Source organism: Panthera pardus, unplaced genomic scaffold (assembly GCF_024362965.1).
Source record: "Panthera pardus isolate Hobbes unplaced genomic scaffold, ASM2436296v1 HiC_scaffold_17, whole genome shotgun sequence".
Lineage (NCBI taxonomy): Eukaryota > Metazoa > Chordata > Mammalia > Carnivora > Felidae > Panthera > Panthera pardus.
In genome coordinates this window covers 92,566,854-92,587,422 of record NW_026526732.1, presented here as the reverse complement: position 1 = coordinate 92,587,422, position 20,569 = coordinate 92,566,854, and the positions used below count along the sequence as shown (strand labels likewise).

At 33.8% G+C, this 20,569-nt stretch overlaps 1 protein-coding gene across 1 annotated transcript in view; it reads right to left on the bottom strand.

The window, feature by feature from the left end:
- LOC109248239 (protein eyes shut homolog) overlaps window positions 1-20,569 on the bottom strand; it is a 301,776-nt gene that overhangs the window by 148,026 nt on the left and 133,181 nt on the right. Inside the window, exon 4 of the mRNA XM_053905309.1 lies at window positions 4,198-4,319. Within this exon, the coding sequence (XP_053761284.1) occupies window positions 4,198-4,319 (122 nt within the window). The remainder of the gene's footprint in view (window positions 1-4,197; window positions 4,320-20,569) is intronic.

The following is a 20,569-nucleotide window of genomic DNA, read 5'->3' as shown; positions in this document are numbered from 1 at the left end:
TAATCACATGATAGTCAACCCTCAAAAGACAAACAGAGAATTTTGGCAGCATCAAGAGAAAATGATTCATTATGCACAAGGGATCCTCAATAAGATTAACAGTTGACTTATCAGAAACCATGCAGTCCAGATGTACTTCAAATGCTGAAAGAAAAAGACTGTCAACCAATAATTCTATACCTCTTAAACCTATCCTTTAAATTAAAGGAGAAATTAAGACATTCCCAGATAAAACAGAACAGAAAATTCATCAATAGCAGATCTGCCCTCTAAGAAATAGTAAAGAGAATCCTTTAGGCTAAGATGAAAAGATACTAGGCAGTAATTTCAATTCACACACAAAAATACAGAGCACTGGTGATGGTAACTATATAGGCAAGTATAAAAACAGTATAAATGTATTTTTGCTTATCCTCTTTTTGTTTCCTATCTGATTTAAAAAACAGTACATAAAACATACTATAACATTGTGTTGATGGGCTTATAATCAACAAAAGCCTGAAGGATGTGGGAAGGAATAACGCTATAGTGGAGCAAAGTTTTTGTATACTATTGAAATTAAGTCAGTATTAACACTATGGAGACTGTTTTAAGTTAAGAAGTTAATTGTGATCTATAGGACAACTACTAAGAAACTATGTACAAATGCAAAGTAAAAAATAAAAAGAAATTAAAGTGTAATACCAGAAAAAGAAGTAATGCAAGAGTAGCCAATAATGGAGAAAGAGAGGAACAGCACCAACAACAAAAATATAACATATTAAAAAAAAGAAACTACACATATAAACTTTATTTCATTAGTAATGTTAAATGTAACCTAAGGAGACATTCCAATAAGGGTAGAGATTGACAGAGTGGATTTTTAAAAACAGTCAAATTATATCCTATCTATAAAAGACAAGCTTTATATTCAAAGTCACAAGTAGGTTAAAACTAAAAAGTCAGAAAATATACACTATGCCATCAATAATAAACAAAGGGCTGAGGCAGCTATACTATTATCAGGCAAAATACACTTTAAGACAAAAAAATGTTACTCAAGACAAAGAAGGACGTTTTATAAATATTTAAATCCATCAGTAAGATCTAACAATTAGATCCTAGAGCCTTAAGATCTAACTTAGGTAAATGAAGCAAAATATGGCAGATTAAATGGATAAACAATATTAAATTAGCCAATAACAGGTAAACAATAACAATTGCAAACTTTAACTCTATATTAGAACAAAGTCGCAGAAGATATAGGATATAGAAGACTTGATTAAGATATAAACCAGCTAGGCCTAAAAGACTCCTATAGAACATTCCAGCTAAAGTGGAATACACACTTTTTTCAAGTACTTATAGAATATATGTTAGGTTATAATATATGCCTCAGTAAATTTTAAAAGACTCAACTCACACAAAATAAGTTTTCTTACCACAATAAAAGTAGAAATCAAGATCAAGAGAAATCTAGGGAATTCACAAATAAGTGAAAGTTTAACAAAACCAGTGAGCCAAAGAATAAATCACATGGGAAATTAGGAAATTATTTTGAGAGACACAAAACGTCAAAAAATATGAGATAAAATGATACCAATGCTTAGAGTGAAATTTACAGCTGTAAACCCTGTATTAAAAAAGAACAGAGACCTCAATTCAATGATGGAACCATTCACCTTAAAACTAGAAAAAGAAGAGAAAACCAAACCCCAAACGGATAATCTATCAAAATCTGAGGAATGATAAAATGACTGTATGAGTTTATGTTAAGTGGCAATGTCTTCTGATACATTTATAAATTTAAGTCATTAAGAGTTCACAATTAGTGGTGTCAAAGTTATCTAGAAAGACTGATTGTGTCTCATGAATATTAAAATGTATTTTAATTAAGCCTCATAAACTTTGTTGCTTGTTTTGTTTTAGATCTTCAAGATGTCTATCTCAAATAGCAAATAGCAATTATCTAAATAAAAGTATTATCGTGTTGGATAATTAATATTTATTCTCACTCTGGTATTTTGGACAAATAGGTGGACAAACATAAGTCACAGATTTCATATAAATACACACATACATATACATTTTTTTCTGCACGTCTACATGATAATGTATTTTGGGAATGAGAAAGCAAAAACTAACATCCAGGGTACCCAGGAGCTGGTCAGGCACTATAAGCAGGTTTACAGGTAGATCTTGGTGTTCTCCTGGTGAACATTTCAACAGACAATTTCACAGAACATCAAAATGAGACATAGTTACTCCACTACCCTGATTAATCATTACAAAGACAACCCTACCCCACAATCATATCTAAATGGTGACAAAAACTTGAACACCATCTAAGCCACAGGAATGGCCAAGCATTCTCCTATCATGGTTGATATAAATGGTTGCTGTCTCTATAAATTTTAGCTTTCACTCTGTCCAGTCTTCATTTCTTCTAGGTAAGATTTATTATGAATGTAGGCAACTCTTCCCACTTCCTGACAGTCTCCTTATCCAGGCCAAAGGCCCACTTTTGTAAACCCTCTTCAAAGTTATATTTCACAAACTCAAACCTCTAAGTCCTTCCAGCATCCTTTTACTGAGATGCTACATGGATTTAAATGGTGTGTGTTCTCCCTTATGGCAATGAGTTATAAACCCAACTTTTTCAACCACAGGTATGTCCCTGCTGGTGTTTGTCTGGAGGTGATTGACAGTAAGTACACACATACACAAATGCGTAAACAAATTATCGCTAGGAATTACATAAAAAGCTGAATGCTAAAAAGTATATATCAGAATTTTGATACATATATGTGTTTATATACATATGTATATATAGTATATCATAATTTGTAGGTTATAATAAAAAGAATCATTTAAGAAAAGTAAAATAAGCATAGAAACTATGGGAAGTTTTCCTTTCCTAGTTCAACAAAAGTGGATTGTTTCTCCTACTATATAGATGGAAAGCCAGTTAATATTAATTTATGATGATATGTCAATTTTAAAAATTGATAATGTCACAAAAAGTAGCTCTGGTTTTTTACATTTTTACATATTTTAAACTAGTGTCAACTGATACCATTGTGAGTTTTTCTACATTAATAAAATTGTTAATTTTTTCTCTGTCATTGAAATATAAATCAAACTATTGCCAGATTATTTCAGAATTGCCTTTAAAGGAAATAAACTGCCTATTGTTGATCACTCTGGATCTTATGTCCCATTTCAGTCACCAAAAATGAGGAATAGTGTACAAGTTATTTTAAATTTTTTTTTAACATTTATTTATTTTTGAGACAGAGACAGAGCATGAACAGGGGAGGGTCAGAGAAAGAGGGAGACACAGAATCTGAAACAGGCTCCAGGCTCTGAGCTGTCAGCACAGAGCCCAACGCGGGGCTCGAACCCACGGACTGTGAGAACATGACCTGAGTCAAAGTCGGACGCTTAACCGACTGAGCCACCCAGGCGCCCCAGTACAAGTTATTTTAGAGGACACTCTGAAATCATTTTGATTTATCCCTGAGAAAATGATCACCTAAATATATTTATATTCAATTAATCTGATTCTGTGACAAGAAGAAAATCATTCTAGTTACACTAAACCTGGTTTTGCTGGAGAGACCTAGTGTATAGTTCTCTACACTCTACACCTTAACAAGTTAAAGGATAAAAGCTATTTTTTACCAATATTGATCTGGTTACTAAATGTTTCAAATAATAGTAATAACTACTCAGAATTTCTACTTAGAGCTTCTTCAGATTTCTCATCTAAAACTAAAACAATTGGATTATGGGATATGTGGAGTAATTAATGTAAAATTCATCAATAATTTGACTAAAGTAATCCAAATTCATGATAATCTCTGGATAATAAACTGAAAGTTTTAATTCAGTAGACCCACTAACAAGTCATTTGTGGCACCCATTTTGCATGGAGGGATCCAAAACAACATTGAGATGACAAAGGCATGTTTTGAAGAAGTGAAGACATTTGTAACGTGTCAGATTTGGACATTGCATTTCCAAGTTTAATATTATTTACGACTTTTGACACAAATTTCAAATGAATGTTGACGCTATCTTGTCAGAAAATGGCTGTTCATCTTGAGATCATTTTTTTAATTAATGGATGCAAAGTGAAAATAATCTCTGGAATTATCCCAAAGACACGAACACTCCAAGTGATTTCATGAAGAAAATTATAAACACATTACTCACCGATAGCTATTGTAAAGGTCAGTACAGGTGGAATTATTCTTACAAGGATTCATTTTGCAGTCATTGGATTCTTGTTCACAAAAACTTCCTTCCCAACCAGCTAAGCACACACACTGGTAACTCTATGGGAATATGAAAATCATACAACCTTTAGGTTATTTCTTGCTATTAAGACTATAATCCAGTTATTACTCTTGGCTATGTTGATCTATGTCAATTTATGCCTATTTCAATTTTTATAGAATGTCAATACTTCCCCAAAATTACTTTTACCACAGTTTAAAAACTATGTGAACAGTATTTGTATCTAATTCAATAAAAATAAATATGTATTATGCTCACACAGAACTATTGGTTTTGTTAAATATCTTAATATAAACATAATGGTAAGTATGTAAAACTAACTAAATATACAACTAAGCAACTAGCTCACTCATTAAAAAATATATAACTATATTATATATTTACTGTACTACTTATAAATAATCTATCAGTACACTATTGTTGGTCGATTGAAATTGAAAAACTTTGAATATCATTTTGCTAAGAGATAGAGTCGTCCTATAACAATATTCAAAATACTAAAAGTAAAACTGGTTTTCTAGGATTGGAAAAACAAACAAAATTGCCACGGGACAATAATTTAAAATATTAAAAACACTTTGAAAGAACAGGACTCTTGTTAAAAAAAAAAACACAGAATTTGGGCTCTTTAGAGATTCTAAATTTATAATAATGAAAAATACTAAAATCAATGTTAGTTGTTCTCTTGATCTTCACTGTTCAATACAGGAGCCACTAGCCCCATGTGGTTACAGAGCATTGCAATGTGGCTGGCCTCAAATGAAATGTACTATAAGTGCAAAATACACATTGAATTTTCAACAAATGTAAAATAACTAATAATTTTATTACTTACATACTATAATCATAATAATTTGCACATAGAGTTAAAACATATTAACATTAATTTCACCTGCTTCCTTTAGCCTTTTTTAATGTGGCTTTTAGGAAACTTAAAACACACACACACACACATACACACACACACACGGTCTCATTACTTTTCTATTAGACAGAGCTATGGTAGCTAATTATGGCCACTTAGTTTTTCTACTTGCAAATAGAGTTAAGAAGTCTACATAGTTACATCTACCAGAAAAGGAGCTCTCTGAAACTCAAGAACTTGTTCTATAATACACATTCCAGCTTCTTGAAGAGGTCTGGCACCTCACAGATGCTTAATACATGTTGGTTGAACATATGAGAAAGAATAAATATGACAGGAAAAGTAACATAAAAACTGAAGTAACCCACATGGATTTCAAAAGGATTCTAATGTTTGCTAGAGGTACATAGCAAATTTCTTTTGAACGTTACAATCAAACAACAATCAAACAAGCATAAATTCATGCTCCATGTATTTGCATTTAGGTTACAATAATTTGAATGCCACTGAGTATTTTGTTTTGGGTTATTAGGGTAAATTGGTTTGCTATGGCTTGAGAGCAGCTGAAAAGCAGAAAGGGATGAGAGCCACTGTGTTATCAACACTGGGTTTTATTCCTGACATATGTGTTAATTCTCCAGCATACTCATTAATAGTACTCCTGGTTAGCTGGATTTTGGCAGTAATTTTCTCATGCATTGTGACCCCCACATTGTTAACATTCTCAATGATTTTGGTTATATATGGAGTTTTCACTTAATGTAGTTAGCTCATTTTTTCTTCCCTTTTTGACAGCATTAAAAAAAGAATTCCATGAAAATTGATGTAGTGAGTATATTGATTTGAAAGGCAATTCTATAGTAAGCAAGACAAGCGTCTGCTGTAGGTACATAGGAGAAACTACCCAACTCAGTGACGGAAATTAAGGTAGAGTGGTATGGATAACATGTGCATGAAATCTGTGGGACAAATGATGTGCCCTGTTCACTTTCTAAGAGGTATGAATCATTTCTGTAAAGACAAAAGCACAGGTTTACTGCTGGTTTTTCTTTTGATATCTCAGTAATAATTTGAAACTAATTTCGTAATTGAGTCAAAACCAATCAAATATCTTTCCCATTAAAGATATATGTTCCATAAAAGCTAATAATTATCAGTGTTCTTGACAATTTAATAATTAGAAGAAAATTATCCAATGTAATGGTATAATTATCATTAAAGTGTCAGGTACTACAGCAATGATCTAATCATATATGATATAATCTGTACATAAAGGAAACATAAAAAATGAGAGAAATAGATTTTTTAAATATTTAATATTAAAAATATACATAATAAGGAAGCAGAAATGAATATTAACTAGAAATAACACAGAGTTCAAGTATTTCTATTAATCTGTTGCATACTTAGTTCAGAAGCATTTTTCTGAATTTGGACACTCTTACTACAAAACACTTTCTCATTCAACATTGCAAAATTAATAATTCCAGTAATTTTAAATAGCACTTAATGGTGAAATACTATTTTTAAACCATATTGTCTTGGCATTAAATAAATAATAATGTTTTGAACTGGTTTTGCTGAGGAAGGAAATTTATTTAAAGATGTTTACTAAAATGAATAAATGTATGAGGGGCGCCTGGGTTGCTCAGTCAGTTAAGCATCAGGCTTTGGCTCAGGTCATGATCTCATGGTTCGTGGGTTCAAGCCCTGCGTCAAGCTCTGTGATGACAGCTCAGAGTCTGAAGCCTGCTTTGGATGTTGTGTCTCCCTCTCTCTGCTCCTCCCCCACTCACACTCAGTCTCTCTCTCTCTCTCTCTCTCTCTCTCTCTCAAAAATAAACATTAAAAAATATTTTTAAAGAAGAAAAAAGTTTGTATGGTTTATGAAGTTGGAGCCACATCATTTTTATCACTTAATACAAAGTATTAAGTAGACATTATCCTTCCAGACAAAACATTTTTTTGTAGTTTTAAAATACACCAGTAAGAAGGATAAAGGGAAGACAGTAACATGATAGAAGATGATATGTATCTAGCATAGTGAACAACACAACCAGTGAGACAAAAGACAAAGTGGTCCAGTTTGATAGGTATAATGACTATATATCAAATATATATATATATATATATATATATATATATATATATAAAATATATGTGTATAATATATTACAATAGTGGCTTTCCATACTAGGGCATTTACCTATTTAAATTAGGTAAATAGAGAGGGAGAAGCCAAAATGACAGAACAGCATGGAATTTTTTTTGTGTGTCTCGCATCCATGAAATATAGCCAGATCAACATTAAACCATCCTGAAAACCTAGAAAACTGATTTGAGTATTAATGCAACAATCTGCACAACATGAACCACAGAACTCAGTAGGTACATAGCGCAGAGAGACGAACTAGGGGAGAGAGAAGCCACAGAGGGCAGGGTCTGTTTTTGCTTGCAGAGAGAGGACGGAGATGGGGTGAGAGTACAGGAAAAGACAGCTTGCTTATATCTGTGTTGATTAAGTTCCTGGCTGTCGTTTCTTCCCGCTCATTCTTTTGGAGTGAATTCTTTCATTTCATCATTTTGAAGGAAGAAAAAGAATAAAGTAAAAAAAATAAAATCAAAAAATTAAAAACAACACACACACACATACACACACGCACAAAAGCAGCTGGACAAAAAGTGGAAAAGTGGAAACAGCCGCAGGGACTGAACAAAAAAGGGAGAAAGGAGAAATGAGAGGGTTTAAATTCCATTATGAATCTATAAACAGAGGGAGCACAGAGTCTGAAACTCCTCAGCTCGATACCTGGCAGTGCTCTGGTGGGAAGGGCAAATTCCCAGGAGCAAAGTGAGGTCCAGGCAGTCCTTGGACCACACGGGGAGAGTTGATTCCCTTGCTGGGAGGACATTTGGTAGAGGCTGTGCGGCCACCTCACAGGAAAGGTCCCAGCAAACCCCAGGAAACAACCACATTCACTGACACTGGAACAAGGATGTTATGAATGGGCTAACCAAGAAATTAAAGAGGAAATTAAAAAGTACATGGAAGCCAATGAAAATGATAACACCACAGCCCAAAACCTCGGGGATGCAGCAAAGGCAGTCATAAGAGGGAAGTATATAGCAATCCAGGCCTTCCTAAAGAAGAAAGAAAGGTCTCAGATATACAACCTAATCTTACACCTTAAACAGGTGGAAAAAGAACAGCAAATAAAACCCCAAACTAGCAGAAGATAGGAAATAATAAAGACTAGAGCAGCAATCAATGCTATCCAAACCAAAAAAACCTAGCAGAACACATCAGTGAAACCAGGAGCTGGTTCTTTTTTTTTTTTAATTTTTTTAAATGTTTATTCATTTTTGACAGAGAGAGACAGAGCATGAGCGGGGAGGGGCAGAGAGAGAGGGAGACACAGAATCCAAAGCAGGCTCCAGGCTATGAGCTGTCAGCACAGGGCCTGACGTGGGGCTCAAACTCAGACTGTGAGATCATGACCTGAGCTGAAGTCGGATGCTCAACCAACTGAGCCACCCAGGTACCCCTGGTTCTTTGAAAGAATTAACAAAATTGATAAACCCCTAGCCAGTTTGATCAAAAAGAAAAAGGAATGGACCTAAATAAATGAAATCAAGAATGAAAGAGGAGAGATCACAACCAACACTGAAGAAATACAAACAATAATAAAATATTATGGGCAATTATACACCATTAAAATGGACAATCTGGAAGAAATGGACAAATTCTTAGAAACACATAAACTACCAAAACTGAAACAGGAAGAAATAGATGCATAACCAGTAAAGAAATCAAATTAGTAATAAAAAATCTGCCAAAAACAAGAGTCCAGGGCCAGATGGATTTCCAGGGGAATTCTACCAAACATTTAAGAAGAGTTAACACCTATTCTCTTGAAGCTGTTCCAAAAAAATAAAAATGGAAGGAAAACTTCCAACTCTCTGTGAAGCCAGCATTACCTTGATTCCAAAACCGGACAAAAGACCTCACTAAAAAGGAGAACTATACACCAATTTCCCTGATGAACATGGGTGCAAAAAAGCTCAACAAGATATTAGCCAACTGGCTCCAACAATACATTAAAAACACCATTCACCACGACCAATTGGGATTTATACCTGGGATGCAGGGCTGGTTCAATATCCACAAAAGAATTAACGTGATTCATCACATCAATAAAAGAAAGGACAGGGACCATATGATCCTCTCAATAGATGCAGAGAAAGCATTTGACAAAATACAGCAACCTTTCTTGATAGAAAACCCTCAAGAAAGTAGGGAGAGAAGGAGTATACCTTGAGATCATAAAAGCCATATATGAAAGACCCACTGCTAATATCATCCCCAATGGGGAAAAACTGACAGCTTTCCCCCTAAGGTCAGGAACAAAACAGGGATGTCCACTCTCGCCACTGTTATTCTACATAGTATTGGAAGTCTTAGCCTCTGCAATTAGACAACACAAAGAAATAAAAGGCATCCAAATCGGCTAAGAGGAGGTCAAACTTTCACTCTTGGCAGATGACATGATACTCTATATGGAAAACCTTAAGGATTTCACCAAAAAGCTGCTAGAACTGATCCATGAATTCAGCAAAGTTTCAGGATATAAAATCAACGCACAGAAATCAGTTGCATTCCTATACACCAACATGAAGCAACAGAAAGAGAACTCAAGGAATTGATCCCATTTACAATTGCACCAAAAACCATAAAATACCTAGGAATAAATCTAACCAAAGAGGTGAAAATCCATACACTGAAAACTATAACAAGCTTATGAAAGAAATTGAAGAAGACAAAAAAATGGAAAAAAATATTCCATGCTCCTGGATACGAAGAAAATATATTGTTAAAATGTCAATACTACCCAAATCAATCTATACATATTCAATGCAATCCCTATCAAAACAACACCAGCATTCTTCACAGAGCTAGAACAAACAATCCCAAAATTTATATGGAACTAGAAAAGACCCCAAATAGCCAAAGCAATCTTGAAAAAGAAAACCAAAGCAGGAGGCATCACAATCCCAGACCTCAAGCTATATTACAAAGCTACAATCATCAATGCAATATGGTACTGGCACAAAAACAGACACTCAACAATGGAACAGAATAGAAAACCCATAAATGGACCCACAAACGTATGGCCAACTAATCTTTGACAAAGCAGGAAAGAATATCCAATGGAATAAAGACAGTCTCTCCAGCAAGTGGTGCTAGGAAAACTGGACAGTGCCATGTGGAAAAATGAATGTGGACCACTTTCTTACACCATACACAAAAATAAACTCAAAATGGATGAAAGACTGCAATGTAAGACTCTATCAAAGTCCTCGAGGAGAAAGCAGGCAAAAACCTCTTTGATGTTGGTCACAGCAACTTCTTACTCAACACGACTCTGGAGGCAAGGGAAACAAAAGCAAAAATGAACTATTGGGATCTCATCAAAATAAAAACTTCTGCACAGTGAAGGAATCAATCAGCAAACCTAAAAAGCAACGGATGGAATGGGAGAAGCTATTTGCAATTGACATATCTGATAAATGGTTAGTATCCAAAATCTATAAAGAACTTATCAAACTCAACAGCCAAAAACCAAATAATCCAGTGAAGAAATGGGCAAAAGACATGAATAGACACTTTTCCAAAGAAGACATCCAGATGGCCAACCGACACATGAAAAAATGCTCAACATCACTCATCATCAGGAAAATACAAATCAAAACCACAATGAGATACCACCTCACACCTGTCAGAATGGCTAACATTAACAATTCAGGCAACAACAGATGTTGGCAAGGATGGGGAGAAAGAGGATCTCTTTTGCACTGCTGTTGGGAATGCAAACTGGTGAAGCCACTCTGGAAAACAGTATGGAGGTTCCTCAAAAAATTAGAAATAGAACTACCCTGTGACCAGCAATTGCACTACTACGTATTTATCCAAGGGATACAGGTATACTGCTTCAAAGGGGCACATGTACCCCAATGTTTATAGCGGCACTGTCAACAATAGCCAAAGTATGGAAACAGCCCAAATGTCCCTCAATGAATGAACAGGTGAAGAAGATATGGTTTATATATACAATGTGTATATACAGAATAGTTACTTGGCAATCAAAAAGAATGAAATCTTGCCATTTGCAACTATGTGGATGGAAATAGAGAGTATTATGCCAAGCGAAATTAGTCAGTAAGAGAAAGACAAATATCCTATGACTTCACTCATATGAGGACTTTAAGATACAAAACAGATGAACATAAGGAAAGGGAAGCAAAAATAATATAAAAACAGGGAGGGAGACAAAACATAAGAGACTCTTAAATATGGAGAACAAACAGGGTTGCTGGAGGGGTTGTGGAAGGGGGATGGGCTAAATAGGTAAGAGGCATTAAGGAATCTACTCTTGAAATCATCGTTGCAATATATGCTAACTTGGATGTAAATTTAAAAATAAATAAATAAATAAATAAATAAATAAATAAATAATAAAAAATAAATAAAAGCTGACTGAATACAGTAAAAAAAAAATCAGGTAAATAGAAGCTAAGCAGAAAGAAGTAGTTGGAGTTTGCCACAATCTCCCTGAAATGGAAAGGAAATATTGGTATTCAGTTTTGTCAAGGACATATGTCCCTGAAAAGAAGAGCAAAGTGAGCCCAAACTTTGATGAATAGTCTTTTGGAGGCACTTGTCCCCAATGCAAGCCAAAAGTAGCCAAAGTGAACAACAAAGATTTAGTCATCTTATAGTGCAGGGAAGCTAGAGGCAGGAGTATGGGCCTGCAAGATGGAATGGTCCCGCTAAAAACTCCTGGCTTTCATTTGACACCTCAGAGGGCCACTATCTAAAAGGAAGGGCACACCAGCAAAAATCCCAGCTCAGATCATGCTAAAATTCCATTCAATGACAATGAGGTTATGTATCCATATTCTATTTGTCTGCCAGGGAAAATTAAGTGGTCTTTGGAGAAAGTTAACATTAGAGCTTTTCAGTGTTTGATAGAGAGTGGTATTTGATAAAAAAAAAAATAAACAAATAAAGGAATGCTGATGATCAAAACTCAAGAGAAAAACAGTAAAAATAGCCTCTCCAGATATTGTGCTTATTAGACATTTTAAAATAACTGATTAATATGCTCAAAAATATACAAGGTAAGATACAGAATTCCACTAGCAACTTTATATAATAGATTTATATAGGAATAATGCACATATAATGCACAATAATGCATATATAGAGTTAATAGGAATAATGCACATTTGAATATAATAATAATTGAGGTCCGCCTGGGTGGCTCAGTCAGTTAAGCATCCGACTTTGGCTCAGGTCATGATCTCAACGTTCGTGAGTTTGAGCCCTGTGTGGGGCTCTGTGCTGACAGCTCAGAGCCTGAAGCATTCTTAGAATTCTGTGTCTCCCTTGTCTCTGGCCCTCTCTCTTTCTTAAAAATAAAATACGCATTTAAAAATTTAAAAAAATGAAAATAATAAGTGAAATTTAATAATTTAATCCATTATTTTAATATCAGAAATTTTAGCAGAGAGGATTAAAAGTAAATATCCAGGTTGAGGTACATAAATTAAAAAGGATAGAGAAGGCAAAAAGGAAACAAAATATGGGAAATAATGTGAAGAATTAATATGTTTAATTGTATTACCAAAAAAAGAGGAGTGGGAGAGATTAAATCAAAGCACTATTTGAAAAATTACTGAGAATTGTCTAAAAATAGCAAAGAAAGTAACCACTGATTTAGAAAGCTCTCCAGACCTACATTGGATGAGTACAAAGAAAACTCTTCCAGGGAATATGAAAGATGGAGAATAAATTTTAAAAGCAGCCAAAGAACAAAGACACATTATCTTCAAAGAGCCAAGACTGACACCTCACTTCCCGGTAGTGGAAGCAAGAACCCAGTAACCAATTTTCGTATGGAGTGAAAGAAAATAACTACCACCCTAAAAGTCTATGCCCAGTAATAATTACCCTTTCAGGGAAAGAAGAATAAACACATTTTTAGAAAACCCAACACCTGAGAATTTACTACAGTGTTTAAGATTGTGGGGATTTGGTGACAGCTGGGGTTTCAACTAAGCTTCATGAATTATTATTATATAATTATAAGCATATTATTTAATCTCAAGGAACATCAGAAATAATAGTAACTGGGGTGCTTGGGTGGCTTAGTCGGTTAAGCATTCTACTTCTGCTCAGGTCATGATCTCACGGTTTGTGGCTATGAGCCTCACATCAGGCTCTGTGCTGACAGCACAGAATCTACTTTAGATCCTCTGTCTCCCTGCCCCCCATCCCTCCCCTAATTCTTCTCTCCCTCTTCTTCTCTTTCTCTCTCAAATAAATAAATAAACAAACAACAACCACAACAACAAAACTTAAAAAAAAAAAGGAAAGAATGCTATGTGATAAGAGTGTGAAGATTAAATGAATACTTAGTATAGAACTTCCTGTGATATCTGGCTTACAATAGTATACCAGAGAATTTTAACTAAAATGTTCTTTTATCCAGTGACCTATTCACGTAGTCTGAGCTACTCCTCAGACTCTGATTCATGCTGCTTTGACATTCTTCAGCCTGGAAAACCTTTGCTCACTCCCCCAGCCCCAACTTTCCAAAATGTCGCATTACATCCGAATCTTGATCATTTCTTCTGGTATACTTTCCTCGCTCACAATTACTATTTTATTTTTATCCTTTACAGTAGTTTTAAAGTACATAAGTTATTCATATACACATTATGTTTTCCATTTAGTACTTATGATATTTAAAAATATTTTATTGTGTTTTTCTCTAATGTAAAATATAAATTATAAAAAGGCAGAGACTTAATCTTTTTTTCAGTTATCATCAGTTATGTGGAATACTGTCTTATATTTGACTAAAAGAATGAATATTAGAAAATAAAATATATATGACATTAATTGGTAATAATATAGTCATAGAGAATATTTTATTTATGAAGTTTCTAGATATTAAATCATCTCATTTTCCTAGCAAGAAAAAAAGTCTATTTTAGATTACATTTAAATAACCTTTTAAATAAACATTCAACTGAAAACAAGTTCTACAAATAAGGATTAATAATCCCAATAAAAGAAAAATGGGATTAGTTCCATTATGAACAGTGTTTACATATTGAGATAATTATATTTGATTCAAACCTAGCCACAAAATTCATCTTACAAAATAGGTCCTGTGTGAAACTTCCTTTTAGATTCCTGAAAATTTATATATACACCAAAGAATAAAAATAACAAAATTTTCAAATTGTGGTCTCTTTTTGACTCATTATTCATATCTAGGCAGAAGAACAAAGATGTCTTTTTTCTTTAATAAAATTTCTAAAAATGAAGTAAAATTCATAATATATCCATCCTTCTAAGAATAATGAGCTCTGCCTGTTGACTTAAAGTCTGTTTCCTTTTCATGTTATTTTTAGTATTCATTTTAATCTATAAAGACTTACAAAATTGGCTATAGACACAGATTCCTAAATACTGGATATAAGGATACTCAGGTCTAGATATAATACAGTAATATTTATTTTTAAAAACAAACAAAACTATGTTAATATGATTTCTTTCAACCACAGAAAGTGATTTATTTTGGCACTTTAAATCTAAAGTGAAATAATATGTATTATTCTGACAGAAAGTTAATGGAATATTTAAAAACAATTTCTGTGAAAAGTTATAAATGCTGAATTTGATTGAACATATTCTGAAACAAGGTAATGAAAATACATGCTAAATTGAGAGGTAGTTTCAAGGCAGAACTGTTTTAGAGAACACAGTTTCTTTAATTTGGGAAAATGTAATCTATGAAGAGAATGAAAAGCTATGTGTTAGATGTGGATGTGGATAGGGCATAAATCAAACTATACTGAACTTTAAAAACAGTTTCTAAAGGAAATATAAACCTGTAAGACAATTAGTCATCATTTTCATGTAAAGATTTTTTTGTTAGTAACAAGAAAAGCAGATAAGTATTTTGTTCCTATTCTAAATGAAGAAATGATTTGAAGTGCAAATTTCCACTTTCATTACAATTAGTTCTCTTTCATTATAATTACTTCATTATAATTTAGTTCTCTTATTGAATGTCCTACCTTCATAAACTATTGGCAATCCTTTCCAAAAGGTTTCCTTACCTTTAACATTCCTTCCCTTTTTTTCCTTCCTTCCTTCCTTCCTTCCTTCCTTCCTTCCTTCCTTCCTTTTTTTTAGAATTTAGGGGCACCTGGGTGGCTCAGTCGGTTAAACATCTGACTTAGGCACAGGTCATAACCTCATGGTTCATGGTCATGATCACACTGTTTGTGGGTTTGAGCCCCTCCTTGAGCTCTGCTGACAGCTCAGAGCCTGGAGCCTGCTTTGGATGCTGTGTCTCCCTCTCTCTGCCCCTCCCCCACTCATGTTCTGTCTGTCTCTCTCAAAAATAAATAAACTTAAAAAAATAAAAATAAATAAAATAAATCAAGTTTAAAAGTAGACTCAAAGGGCTTAGGCTACCAGTACCAGAATTTTATTCTTTACTGATAATATAGCTACCATGAGAAAATAATTCATCTGCCATCAGACACATTTCCAATATCATGAATACTGCTTTCCATATTGACTCAATTTGACAACTGGCAATACAGTCTTATTACCCAAAGCTTTATCCCCAGGACATATATAATATTACAGAATACAAAACTGTAATCTTCTGAGAGACCATCACAAACATAAAGATACCAGAATATGAATGCAATTTTGCTACAGATAGTGAGGATGTTTGGGACAATTACTTTCTGGCCTGAAAGTCAAATGACAAAGATAATCCAAGTGCATCATAAACCAAAAATTCACTTTTTTACCCCCTGTCAGGCTCTCTCTAAAATATTTCACAGAAAGATAATATATAGCTCCTTTTCTTATGCTCCATTTTCTGGCACATTAGAAAGCCCACAAAATTTTACATCTCTTATTGTTCAAAGCTGTGTTAAACATTAGATTATTTGGTCCAGTGGTTTTGAAAATTTTGTTAATTTTAAGTAAGAAACCTTCATACAAACATAATTTCCTAGGGAGGGAAAGGAAATAAAGCAACTTAAAGCAGATCTGCTCTGACTAAAGCAAGGGAAGGAAGCTGCAAGCTTTTCCCATTTAGCTGTCTTAGACACCCTCTTCCTTCCCCATCTCCCCCTTAGGACATCATTAACACAGAGTCTCAAATCACAGACTAAAAACACTGATCCAGCCACCCTATTTCATTTTCATTTTATAATGAAGAAACTGAACTCATGGATGTTAAATTAATTGCTCAAGCTGCTATAACTAGCTGATGGAAATACTGGAATTAGAACTCATGTCTCTTGACTCCCTGTCCAATATTTCCAAATGCAGCTTAAAAAAATCAATTTGAAACATCTGGTAAATTAGTAAATTCAGAAATATATTTCTTGAAATGTACCTTCAAGACAGCCTGAGAATTTTTTTTTTCTAATTTTTTATTTGAGAGAGAGAGAGACAGAGAGAGAAAGCACAAGGGGGTGAGAGGGGCAGAGGAAGAGAGAGAGTGAGAATCTTAAGCAGGCTCTATGCTCAGTGCAGAGCTTGACACAGAGGCTCAGTCCTACAACTCTGGGATCATGACCTGAGAAGAAATCAAGAGTCAAAAACTCAACCAACTGAGCCACCCAGGTGCCCTGACAACCTGAGAATTTTAAGGTAATCTTCAAATCATGTACATTGAATAATCAATTCCTATAATCTTTTTTTCTCTGTATATCAGAAAGTTACTAGATCATCTAGTTGACACCACCATGATGCCATGCGAACAGCAGTGACCAATAATTGTTATCCTTACTCTAATAGAGATGACAAAGGAGAAAGCCCTGGTAATAACATTATAACTGATATTAACTGGTTTATAACTGGTATTGAATATATGAATCTTAAACTGTACAAGTATGGACTAAAGGCAGCTTCCCTGACTGCAGGTTATTTTCAGGTTACACATCCGCAATGCTCATCCTCGCTGAACTTGATAGTGAGCAGAGAGTAAAAATCATTGCTTTGATAGAAGGATGCAGTCATGGGATATTTGCAGTCTCAGGATATATGTAAACTATATATCAGGCAAACTTTTCAGTATGTCTAAAGTTTTCAAACCACAAGTATGGAACTCAGATCGTGCACAGCGACTGCAAAGAAAATGAGCATCTAAAAAATTAGAAAAGTAAGATAGTTTTTCTCACAGTAGCAGTAGAAGTACCAAACAAATAATGCTGTATTTCCATATTGTTTTAGATAATTCCAGTACTGCCTTACATTAGATATATTATAATTTAGTGAAGTGAAATAATAAAATAATGAACATGAGATATTATAAAGATATTTTGAACACATTTTTCAAGCTATTTTGATTGTTTTATGTTTTATAAGACTTTGGCTCTTGACAATATTTTTAACTTATAGGATTTTTATTTTAAGTTTTATAAGATTAGGTAGAGGTTTTCTTTAGGTTTAAACAAAAAGCATTTATGTGCAACACTATTATGTATATTAACATATATATTTCACATAATTATAGATACATCTAACATATATGACAGATGCATATATATCATAAATTCTACATTATATACATATAATTGAATTTAATGCCATCTGAATATGCCAGCTTATTTTCAGAGTTAAACCTTCAGCAAATACCACATATTTTAATGCTTCTGTATTTTTCCCTTTTTTAAACATAATTATTTCCTAGCAATTGCCAAGAGAAATTCTAGCACATCATAGTTAGAAAAGCACTGATTAGAGAGTTGGAATGTAAACTGGCTTTGTCTCTCATGACCTTAACAATTTGAACGCTTTGTATATCTATAGGTTACAGTTCCTTGACAGAAGGACCATCTTGTCTTATGGGTAATCATCATGGTTTTATCGCAGGCTGAAAAGCCACCTTTGCAATAGAAATCAGTAGTAAGAAGGGTGGAAAAAGAACTCAGCCACAGGTGTTGTAATGGAGAAAGCAGGGGGCATGAAGGGCTAGGATGGGGTAACAATGCTTAGAAAAGAGTGAACTACAATTTCAAATATCCTTCTAATCCAATAATGATTCCAAAAAGCAAATATGTTATTGTCAAATTTAATTAATTTTGAAACAAGCATTTTGGAATTTAATGTTATTGATTTGATCACTACTCCTCCCTCTCCTCAGGATAATTAGACATAGGCATTCCTTTCTTTCTTTCCTCCTCCTTTTTCTTTCCTCTCCTCCTTCCCTCCCTTCTTTCTTTCCTTCCTTGCTTGCTTGCTTCCTTCCTTCCTTCCTTCCTCCCTTCCTTCCTTCCTCCCTCCCTCCCTAACTCCCTCCATCCCTCCTTTGGAGTCAGAAAATGAAGGCTATTCATTCTATCCACAAGTAAATAATTTCTACATTATTTATTAAACCACCTATGTTATTAAATTAATGTGAATGAGTAATATACCCAGGAGGAGGAATCAGGATATTTTATTCTGTTCTAGAATACTGCTACATATAGGCTATTGAGCCACTCACCTAACTTGATCACTACTGGTCTTAATTTCTAAATGAATAAAATTAAACTAGGTGATTCTTACCATCTTTTTCTTTCTTAAAGTGATCATATTCTTTTAATTTTTTTTAATGTTTTTATTTATTTTTGAGACAGAGAGAGACAGAGCATGAGCAGGGGAGGGGCAGAGAGAGAGGGAGACACAGAATCTGAAGCAGGCTCCGGGCTCCGAGCTGTCAGCACAGAGCCTGACGTGGGGCTCGAACTCAGGGACCCTAAGATCATGACCTGAGCCGAAGTCGGAAGCCCAACCGACCGAGCCACCCAGGCGCCCCAAAGTGATCATATTCTTAATGCTTTATTTATATTACCTAGAAAAGCCAGGTATTAACAAGAATGGTCTCTCTATTGTGCATTCCCACCAGCTGTCTGAAACACTCCTAGTGATTTGTTAATTCCTGTTTAACAAAATTATGCTCTGAAATGACAGCTGGAGAAACAGTAAGTGGTTTATAACTTACAGATTTTTTTCTTAGAAGAGACACTGCTAAAGTTTGTCTTTTGTTTCCAAATCCTCACACAGGCTCATGAAGCAAAATATATTTTTAAAACACAGATAAAAATGTCTTATTATATCACAATAATTAATATTTATTCACCAAGAACATAAGAGAAATTACTCTTAATGTGTTTTAATTGAAAAAAAAATCAATAGTTATTGTCATATATAAAAAGGAAGCAGAATCCTTATGGCTAAATTTTGACTTGTGATTTGAAGTTTACAAATAGCTTTCCATATAATTTCCTTTATCCTGTTACTATAAATTCTTTTAATAAGAGGAAATTTCTAAGTATGAATAATCTACTTTGATTATTTTATTACTAAAATTACTTTATTTTGTGAGTATGCGACATACGGAATCCTTAGTCTATAATCATGTATTATGAAATTATTTTTTTGAAAAATAATGTAAAAATTTAAGCAATTAATTTAAAATTTTAATACAAAATAATTTTGGAATAATTTTTCACAACACCTTCTTAAATTATTATCAATGATTTCTTCACTGATATAGATCCCAGGTGACCTAATGTAGATTTTAATATACCTTTCTCTTTTCCAATATATCTTTCACATAATTAAATGCTTGCTTTGACAAGCATTTAATCTACAAATCTAAATCTGTCCCCAGAAACATTGATGTCACAAAATATATTCATGTCCTCTCACATTTCACATTTCTCAACTATTGATTCAGAATATAGCCCTGTAAAGCCAACTTTCCCAAAGAAACATTCTGCTGTTGGTCAACAGTGTTGTATGTATTTGTTGTTGTAAGTTATCAATTATTCAAAGATATTTTGGCATGAATGAGAGAAGTCCCATTGTGATCACCTGATGTGAGTGAACAAGAATAGTACATGAGGATCAATTACCCTCTCCCATACTGCTAATTCATATATATAAAAGACATAAATGTATACAAATAAAAATTCCTGTTTAAAATACTCAACGGGTATATGGGAGCTACATTGGTCACCCCTGAGGCAACCACAATCTAGCAATAATACTAAAAAGATTCATGCCTCTTTGTTAGAGTGGTACAAGTCCAAAAGGAATTTATAAGATGTTTTCACATATTGTTTTCATTTTATTATGTTTTTTAACCTCACCCCATTCTCCATTTGCCAATTCCAATACCACTTTTCACTGCTCACTGGGCTCAAGTTGCAACCTAACTTCTGTTTTCTGTCCATATGCCATTGAACAATTTACTTAACCTATGTTCTCACTTATAAAACTGGGCTGAGAATAGAATTATTCGGGAGATATATTTTTGAAGTTCTTTCTGT